Source organism: Apteryx mantelli, chromosome 5, assembly GCF_036417845.1.
Source record: "Apteryx mantelli isolate bAptMan1 chromosome 5, bAptMan1.hap1, whole genome shotgun sequence".
NCBI classification, from domain to species: domain Eukaryota; kingdom Metazoa; phylum Chordata; class Aves; order Apterygiformes; family Apterygidae; genus Apteryx; species Apteryx mantelli.
The window spans coordinates 53,502,412-53,512,899 of NC_089982.1; the positions used below are offsets into that span (position 1 = coordinate 53,502,412).

At 37.5% G+C, this 10,488-nt stretch overlaps 1 protein-coding gene across 1 annotated transcript; it reads left to right on the forward strand.

Annotated features, from left to right (window-relative positions):
* The first annotated feature begins 290 nt into the window (after positions 1-290).
* Positions 291-7,290, forward strand: FRG1 (FSHD region gene 1). The gene is made up of 9 exons (XM_013949575.2): positions 291-373; positions 457-524; positions 2,409-2,531; positions 3,540-3,597; positions 3,781-3,895; positions 4,299-4,403; positions 4,899-4,990; positions 5,380-5,490; positions 6,362-7,290. Exons 1-9 carry the CDS (start codon positions 312-314, stop codon positions 6,396-6,398), a joined length of 771 nt encoding a protein of 256 aa, XP_013805029.1. The 5' UTR covers positions 291-311; the 3' UTR covers positions 6,399-7,290.
* Positions 7,291-10,488: the final 3,198 nt, after the last annotated feature.

The following is a 10,488-nucleotide window of genomic DNA, read 5'->3' on the forward strand; positions in this document are numbered from 1 at the left end:
CAGCCAGCGCAGGAACGGGCCGAGCCACGCCACGCCACGCCACGCGTGGACACGGAGGACCTAGCGAGATATGATTTTCAGTGCAACTTTAAACTTCCCTCGTTGTACTTTTCCCCGCAAACCCCGCGTCTCGCCCTGCGGGCCGCGCACGCCCCCACGACGCCACAGCGCCACGCGCGCCGCGCTGGCCCTGCCCACGGCGCATGCGCGCGCTCAGCTCCCAGCGGGGCAACGCGCGAGCGAAGCTTGGCGCTCCGGGGCTTCCGTCGGCGCGTCACGGGGCGGGCCCTCTGCGCTTGCCGTAGCCCGCCATGGCAGAGTATTCCTGCGTCAAGTCCACCAAGCTCGTCCTCAAAGGGGCGAAGGAGAAAAGGTGAGAGCCGGGGGCGGCCCCGGCCGGGCTCCCCCCACCTCCGCCCGCGGCCCCTTCCCACCGCGCTTTGTCTCCCTTCGCAGCAAGAAGAAGCACAAGGACAAGAAAAGGAAGAGGGAGGAGGATGCGGAAGAGCAGCTCGACACTGTCGGTGAGCCACTTTCCAGGAGTTTTGTGACAACGCAGAAGTGGCAGGTGGTGGCAGGAGCCGAAGGGATTTTTATAGGGTTTCTTAAACTGAATGTAATCCCCGTGTGAATAATGTGCGGTGGCAAAGTTGTAAACCTGCGAGTTGCAGCCTTCTAGGCTCCGAGTGGAACTTTTGGCACCAATGAGGTGGATTTTATGCTTGTCTTTTTAGCTGAGTATGTAGTTTTTTAATCTCAAGATCGTTATCTGCTTGAGTCTCACTTGTTTCCATAGTATTTGCTCCAGGAGAAGAGCCCTCTGCCCTCTATCTGTGAATTTTCTAGCTCTGTAATGCTACTATTTAATGAGTGACTTCCACATATATAATCCATCTCATGTGTTACTGTTACTTGCAGATTAGTAGTTGGATCAGCTGTGTTTTCAGTTCCTACTCTGTCACTGGTTACTTTATGACCATAATACATTTTGTTATGGAAAAAGTATTACAAGGAGATTAACATTTTCATAGCCATCTGGTGAGAACCAGGTCACTCAGATGAGCCTCTGATCATTTCAAAAGCAGGAGACTATCAGTTTGTTTTCAATATGTCACGTTTAACTGCCTGTGATGTATTCACATTATAAGTTGTTACTGTTAACTGAAACTGAAAACACAAATATTAATCAGTAACAAAATATGATTTTATTTCTTCCTTTTTCATAAAATTGGAGGATCGAAGTTGTATGTAGGCTTCCATCACAAGTGGTAACTTGACAGACTGTTGCCCCTCAGAGTTCTCTTGTCCCTGATTCATCACAGCTCACTTCACAAACAAGAACAACTGAAAATTAACCACAAAGTCAAAGGGATGCAGATACATACTGCATAGTACAGCTTACAAGATAAACATTATCTTCTATTATATGCGTGTGGGCAAAGCTATAGTAGTGCAAGAGGAGTTTTCATTATTCCTCTATTCAAACAAAAAATGACCAATGAAAAAACATGCTATTGTGCTAGAAGAATGTGAAACAGTGTTATGTATGTTCTGAATTCTTTAGTTTACCCAGATTTCAGAAGAGTGCTGTAAGAGATTTGGAAAATTCATATGCTGATCTGCAAGCCATAACTGTATGGGACAAGACAGTTAGCTTCATATGTTGTGTGGAGACAGGGAGCAATTATTTCTGCTCAAGAAAAAGACTGACTTGCAGAATTTACTGTGTGGAAAGAGGGCACTATATGCAGGTTAATATTATTGCTTTTAGGCAGAAAACACTTCAAAATTTTCTCGGTATACTGTTTTATCTATTTAAAAATATAAAAGTTGTAATAACTTTCACTCAAGGAATGTGGGTGGGGCTGTCTTTGACTTTGGTAGGATTTTGTGCGGCTCAAATGTCCACACATAATTAGCTTGAACAACTTAAATCTAAGGATTATAGCTCACATGAAATAATTTAGCAGCGAGTTGCTGCCAAAAGAGATGGTTTTACTGTTTCTCTTGTGTTTGGAGAATCTAACAATTGGATGTGGCCAAAAAACTGCAGGAGGCTGGTCCAGAGAAGAAATACCTTTTTTGCAAGATATATCTTCTGCTGGGTCAGCTCTGGCCGAATCAACCTGCTTTGTGACCTAACAGATCAAAGAAGGGATGAAGTGCAGGAGCCCATGGCTTGGGTTGGCAGGGTTGGGGGTAGAATAGCAAGGCTGCCTGTTTCAGCAGCAGCTCACCGTTAAATTGGCTTTGTAGTATAATGTAATGCGCAGAGATCCTATAATACAGTAGTGCATTGCCATCTCTAGAATGCCAAATCTCAGAGAAGACACAGGAATACCATCTCTTGAACTACTGTAACCAAAAGTTTTAATTATTCTATTACATACCATGTTTTTGTATTTTAGGAAACTGGTGGGCCATCAGTAATTTCGGTGAAATTACAGGAACTATAGCTATAGAAATGGACAAAGGAGCTTACATCCATGCTCTTGACAATGGCTTGTTTACGCTTGGAGCACCACATAAAGGTTTGTTTTGGGAAATCTGTTTAAAAAGAAAGGCAGGCAGTTTTAGTAATGCAAGGCATAAAAGTTTCTGATTAAATTAGCATGGTCTAAAGATAAGCAGTTTTACAGATTAAGAGTAAGAAAATAATTTAAGAATCTTAGCTGTAGCATGTAGATGACTTAAAACTAATGACTACTAATCAGTTTCACTTACCTAGTTTCTTGCTCTTTTATGTGTACAGTAAATTGAACTGATTTGGAGATGATCATCCATTAAAAGCCTTACCACTTACTAGTTAAAAAGCAGTATAACTTTTATTAAATCCTATAAAATCTTTGTGGTATCAGTTGAAGAGTGAAACTCAAGTCAGATGGGTTTCAAGGCTTACTGTCAAGTCCTTGTGTTGCTATACTTGTTTTTCTGTTGTTTAAGTGGACTGCAAGAGTGGCCAGATAATTAACTTGTCCCTCACTCTGAATCTGAGAGCCATCAGTCAAACAAGGGCTGTTTCAAAACCCGGAAGGTGTATTTCTTCTTCAAAGTGAGGTCAAGGCAAAGATGGCAGTATTACCTCACTTCAGTTTTGAGGGATGGAGAAGCTAGTGGCTTTCAGAATAGTCACTTGTGTTACCTTAGCTAAACCATAATACGTTTTGTTACGGAAAAAATATTACAAGGAGATTAACGTTTTCATAGCCGTCTGGAGAATTACGACACATTCTCAGTTGTGAATTTCTCAAAGCAAGGACTGTCTTTATTTTGTGTCTTGTTTCAAGCACTCTACCTCTATGAACATAAATAAGCACCTGCGTTGCTGGGGTTTTTTTTGTTGTTGGGGTTTTTTTTGAGCGTGTAAATTCAAAAGGAATTTTCAAAAAATCTAGCATCACAGCCTTCCATAATATGTAAGTATGCAGCAATAGCTGTTGTATAATTCATCAGGCTGTTTTAAACTCCATAGTGCTAACAGGTTAAGATATGGAATGTTTAATATTTCATACCTAAGTAATGGAAAATTCATCCCTCAGATGATGAAGGCCCTAGTCCTCCTGAGCAGTTTACTGCTGTAAAGCTGTCTGATACAAGGTATGTATTATAAAAAAATGCTATAAGTTTTGATTTTTGTTATCCTTGCTTCTGATGTGAATACATGTTTAATGGTCTCTTCAAAATTACTGTAAAGTGATAACCTGTCTGTGAAATGTTGGATATTGTGGATTGCTTTAATTCAAAACATTCTTTATTGTTCTCCCATATTTTCTCTTTGAGGATTGCTCTGAAGTCTGGTTATGGCAAATACCTTGGTATAAATTCAGATGGACTTGTTGTCGGACGTTCAGATGCTATAGGATCAAGAGAGCAATGGGAACCTGTCTTCCAAGATGTAAGCTGTCTGGAATAATTCATTGGATATTCCTGGCATTTGACTGTATTTTGAGTTAAGTCTATTTATCAAGGCAGTAAAATATTCTTTGTCCATGAAGTAAAACCCTTTTGAAATCTCAACAGTATTATAACTTTTAACTTTTTATTTTCCTAAATACCATGTATTTATTATATTTCTTTAAAAGTTCTTAAAATAGTTCAAGTTACTGCATTTTGGCAGCTATATACGATACGGAAATAAAGGAGATGATAATACAGCCAGCCAGCTGTTATAGCATCAATACAGAAAAGAACAGAACACAATTACAGAGCTTTCTCGTGTATCGTAGAGGATAAATGTTATGAATCAAGATTTATATACAAACTCTTTGTGTTAACAATATGTGATACTATTTATGCAGAAGAAAATGGCATTACTAGCAGCAAACAGCCGTTTTGTTAGATGTAATGAAGAAGGAGACATAGAAGCCAGAAGTAAAACTGCAGGAGAAGAAGAAATGATAAAGGTAATAGAATTTGTGTATAAATTATACAATTAATGGAGGATTGGTATGAATATTCAATCTTATCCAGTTTACTACAGTTTACAGTTAGCATACAGTTATAATTGTATTCTATAAGCTGTCCAGTGATTTGCCTCATAAAAGGCAAATGAGCACCGGGATTACATAAGCTAAGGTATTTCCAGTAGAGATAGGAAACTATTCTACTCTTGCTAATTTTAACTGTCATGGTGCTTCTTTGAGTTGAAGGGGATTATATGATTTACAGTGGTATCAAGGATTAGACTTAACCCTTCCACCCCATGCTTCAGGCTAGAGCTACTGCTTTTGTTACAGTTGTCTTCAGGTGTGAACTAACAAACTGAAAATCTGAGAATTTAAAAAGTTACTGTGACTTATATTCTCTTATGAAGAATGTATTGTCTTCTTTAACCTGTAACTTCTGTTTTTGTTTTTTTTAAATGCATTTTCTGTTTTGTTTTTTCTCTCAATGACTAGATTCGTAGTTGTGCTGAAAGAGAAGCTAAGAAGAAAGATGATGTTCCAGAAGAAGACAAAGGAAATGTTAAACAGTGTGAAATCAATTATGTGTATGTAATTGAAAGCCATTAACAGGCAGCATTCTAAAATCAGCTATCCCTGTGACTTCTCCATGCTCAAGTACCAAATCTGTTGTTTTAGGAAAACATTGGGGTCTTTACTCCCTGACTTGTCATGCTGATAGTTGAAGGGACTCTCTAAAACCTGTAATCACTTCATGCTAATCATGTCACCCCCACTTAGAATGCCGAAAATGCTTGCGTAGTTTGTACCTATAGAAGCCTTAGGGCAATATATGGTATTGTGATGGTTTGCTTGGATTTTATTAGGCAAGTTGCCTACTGCAAAATAGACATTAAGATTCTGATTACAGCTGCCATTTTATTGAAACACGAAACTCCAGAGAAGTTACACTTTTTACACTTCTTTTTCTTTATAGAAAGAAATTCCAAAGTTTTCAAGACAAAAAACTCAAAATAAGCAAAGAAGACACAAAAGCCCTCAGAAAAGCCAGAAAGGAAGGCACTTTTCATGAAACGCTGCTTGACAGGTATTTTAAAGTACAAAAAATAATGTGCTAATTAAAAACTATAGGGAGATGGAATTTCAGTAAACTTTCCTCTCTGGTCTGTGTCCTGCTACTTGTGTTTTGGGTTTTGTTCTGAGTTCGTACTATTTTAGCTGGAAGTTCCCAGGTTTGGATTTATCCAGAAATGAATTCTTGTTGAAATCTTTAACTAGGTCTTTTCAGTTTGTTTACTGCCAAGGATGCAAGAATTTATTTTACTCATAAAAATTGGGCTAATTTTTAACAGTTTCAACACCCATGGCACCAGAACATTTTGGGTAGGGGAGAGCTGCGTGTTTATAGAGAAACAGCTTATATTAAGAACTGTCTTTGCATGATCTAGTGGGATTAAAGCTTTTTTTTTTATTGAGCAAAGAATATAGAAACTTAGAAAATATAGAAAATTTTAATCTTAAAATATAGAAAATTTTTAAACATTTTGTGTCAGTATACCACATAAAGGAACGTTTGCACTAATGCAAATGGACTGATTGCAGAAGACAATTTCTGATGTTGCCTAATTGCAAGTGATGTGAGTTCTCTCTGGCCATCACAGATTGAGTTTCAAAGTCAGTTTCAAATCACATTAGATCTGACTGCATTCTTCTGAGTGATCTGACAAAATGCAATCCATGATGATCTGGAGGAAAGTCAAGGTTAACTTGTCACACTACAGTTCTAGCAGTTTTAAGAAAGCAGAATTACTAAACAAATCCAAATATTGTCAGGTTTTAATATGTGCTTTGAAGTAAAGTTTTAAATGCCTCCTTAACGCTTTAAGGCAGATAAAGTATTCAAATGTAATCATCTTCTGTTTTAATCTGAATCTTGTTGCATTACTCTTTCCATATAGGAGAGCAAAATTGAAAGCGGATAGATACTGCAAGTGATAACCAGCTGACCCATCTTCTGTATCTTTGGTGATACGGTCAAGTTAAGAACAAGAGTAAAATATTTTATAATGATGAGGTTTTTACAGAAGGCATTTTGTTGATGTTTTTATTATGCTATTTTTAAAGGCTCACCTGAGAGTTGTAATTAAGCATCAAACTAATATCATCTTTCAGTAATATTATTGTTAAGCCTACTCTAAAACTACATGCTATTGAAATTGTTAGATAATTATTTAACTGAAAACAAATTATTTGACCCACTGAATTTTCCCAAAGTTGATGAAAGGAACCTGAACTTGGAGGTGGTGATTAAGGGCAGGAAGAGAACAACAACGAACTTCAGAAGCAAAATATTGTTAATGCACTGAACCATTAAGAAATCTGTAACTGTATTGAACAAATAAGAAATAATTGAAAATGCATGTCTTTGAATACATCCTATCAGCTCCCAAGTAGGACTTTTATGGAGCCATTCTACTCTGCCTCAGGTGAGGATTTGGACCAGGATTTTCAGACTCTATAAAACAACGTTCAGAACAGGCCCACTGTTTAGGTGAATAAATAGCATAATCCATGTACTGGCAAGAGTATGGACAAGTCACGAAATCCTATTACAAATGGAAATGCAGGTGCTTCATAAGAAAAGAGGATGACTGCTTTGTGTTAGCAAGTTGCTCGTTTTATGAGAGGGGGAGGAAATTGATTTCAACTGAAATTTTGCTGGTTTGTCTACTGCATGGACTTCAGCCTATGTTTAATAAAACAACAGGGACCTTTTTTTTAAGGTCATATTATAATATGCATTCCTAATATCTCCTATAATTTGTGGTTTCCTGTTTCTGTTCTGATTATCCAAAATCTTTTCAATAAAAACATCTCATAGGAACTACCTTGGTGACAGCTTCCCTAATCTGCTTCATAAAGGTTACTTGGAAACAATGTTAAGGATTTGTATGGTGGTCACCTGAGTTGTCTCCATGAAGCCCTCTTCTGGCTGTCAGTTTGAACTGCACAAATAATACAAAGCTTTAAGCCAGTGCAAGATAATGAGGTTTCTAAAAAAAGAGCCCAAGAAAAGACCAATAAAGTCTAGTCAGTAGTGGCAATTTAAATTGGTCTAATTTCATAGGCAGTTGGTCTTGAGGGGAAAAAGCATAAAGAATTTAAGTACCTCGTAATTGTTTAAACCCACTATTGAATTTTCTGCATTAAAACAAATTATAACTATGGAAGGCTAGTTGAGGTTAGCCATAAAAGCATTTATTTTCCTAAGGATTTAGGAAAAATAAGGATATAACCCATACAAATTTATGGAACGGAGAAATTAAAAATTCCATGGGCTGGGCAAATTCATGCTATAACAGAGAAATTAAGCTCAGTTGTTTCTAGATTTTTTTCATTTGCTTTTTCTAGATCTTTTTCTGAGTTGTTTTTAAGCTCTCCCTGCCCAGCTCTATCCATTATGAACACACTGCCTGTGTAAGGCTGTAAATTTTTTTTTCTTTTTACATATACCTTTGTATTATTTTACAAGTATAGACATACTCATTAGTTTGTTATGCAAGTATCTATTTAAGAATGAGTGCCTTTTCTTCCCAGTTTAGCTTTTGCTGCTGAAAGAAGCACTTAATGGGAAATCAGAATATTCCCTCTGGGGAGTTGGCTTGTGCAACTGTAACGGGATAGTTATGCTTATAGCTTTCTCAAATGGACAAATCCTTAGAGACCTTCCTATCATTCCAGCTGCTCCCTTAGACACTATATTTTAGCATTGATAGAAGTAATATCAGAATACCAAGAAATTCAATAAAAGCCAAGTCTGAGGCCATGCTGAATGGAGGAAAAAAAATTACAAACAAATTAAATTCACAGATGAGAATCTTTCCCTCAGTTTTCAGAGGTAAGTACAAAAGACACCCCTCAGTAAATGTTTTCTGAATTTCAGTAACTTCTTGGAGAATTGTCTTTTCCCCCTTATCTGTCACTTATCCAACTACTGTATTTCAGGACATACTCTTAACAAAAATGTAATAGTATCAGATGGTCACGTAAACTGGGTAAACACTTGATCTTTTTTACCAGTATTAAATTAAATAGCTTCATTAAAAAAAAAAAAATCCTGTAAAGACAGGTTATTGTTATAAAATGTACTTGGGGATACAAGCTTTGAATTTCCTGCTTTTCAGATTCATAGACTATCCTTTTTCTTATAATTAGAAAGGGAAAACAGAGGCAACTGAAGACTTCTCTGCTATTTATTCTTGCATACACTTCCGTTGTTTCACATCATTTATCCTGTATAGTAAGCTGTTTGTTTCGTCGTCGTCCCCCCGCCTCCAAGTTTATCTCATTCAGGATCTTTCCTGTCTCCACTTGTACCCTAGACTTTTAGCTATGGGCAGTGTTTATTTCAGCCGTATTGCACTGTGATGGATTAATGAACCTGGGTATTGTATTTCAAGAACAACATGGTTGTCATATGGAGGCTGTTTTGATTAATGACTATGGCTCTAGAGAATGTCAGTGCATCTATATGTAAACTCTTTTTTTTTTTTTTTTTTTATCTACAGTGGTGTTTTCCCTCTACCTAGTTTTTTGTTAGGCATCTCTGAAGTTTGTCCTTTTCATTATTCTCAACTAATTTCTGTCACCTAAAAACTTTGCCAGATCAGTTTTTGCACGTTTTATTGCTAATTCTAGTACAAAACTTCATTTGAGCTTACTCTAAGCTTATCACATATCAGGAATAACTGAAAATTGTCTTTATTTCATGTCAATTTCTATTAACTATACATTCTTTCAAAGCAAATTGTTGGGAAAACCTTTTTTTTTTGTAGTGAGACTACAATTTTTTGCAAATGTTTTGATGCAATTAGCAGAGCTGATATTTGATTCTAAATTTTTGTAAGCATCTCCAGAACTGCATTAAAATTCCTTCACTCATCAAAAACTCAGTTATAAAATCTGATTAATTGCAACACATGTGACTATTTGGCTTGTATTAAGGGTGTGACTCCAAGAAAAACTAAAGGTATATAAAGTAACAAGTACCAATAGTGAGCTATTGCAATATGGCTTAAGCCTTGGGGGACAAAATGTACAATGATGTAGTGCAGACAGAAAGCTACCTGAGATTAGTAGTCTTAGAGAATATTTGTGAGCTTGCAGGGGACTCTGTATATATAACCCGATTGCTTTCAAATAAAAATTGATGTAGACCAATCTTCTAAGTGGGGAGGACCCTAAAACCTGTCTTTTATTTAAGAGTTAAAAGACATAAGCATTGGTAGAAAGTTAGCCACACAGTATATCAGAAATGGTCAACGAGGTGAGCTCTTGTGTACATAGCTTAGAGGCTTTTTGAATAACAATGTCTGTCCTTATGTTCTCTGCTTCAATTTTTCTAAGGGTGTGGGCTATGCTGCCTTTTCCACAGTGGCTAAGGGCCATAGTTTGAGTTCCTGTATTTTTGGAAAAGATGCACTACATATGCCCAGGAGGTCTGACACAATTGTGCAGCACTGAATTTGGAGGAGGAAGTCTGGAAGCTAGAGGTGAATAGATGATTGTTGGCAAAGGCTCCTGGCCAGAAGCTGAGGAATTCTTGGGTGAAAATGCAGCATAGCTGCAGGCTGTGCTATCACAGCAAAAAGCATAGTCTTTTTTTTTTTTTTTTCCTTTTCCACAGGGCTCCTCAGGTCCGGGATCAGGGATTAGGGCTCATTAAGCAGTTCTGGTTGTAGGTCCTGTGTCCCTCTCTGGAATGTAACCTGATGTACAACTGCTGCAGCATCATGGACCTGGAAGTGGTCTACTGCCAAAACCATTCCCAAAATAACACTGAAAAAGAGGCAGCATGAGTAGGGGCAGGCTGTGGATCAGAGTAATTGTTTACTGAGCTGCAACAAGTGTGGGCTCTTAAGTGAGCACACAATTTAAAGAATGAAGTGGCTGTGACACTTTTGCTGTCCTTTACCATATTACTTTTGACTTTGAATAATCTCGAGGTCTTCAAGAACTTTGCATTTCATTGCAGATTTAATTGATAAGAATCACTGTGAATCTTAAAATATATCTGAAGTGAATG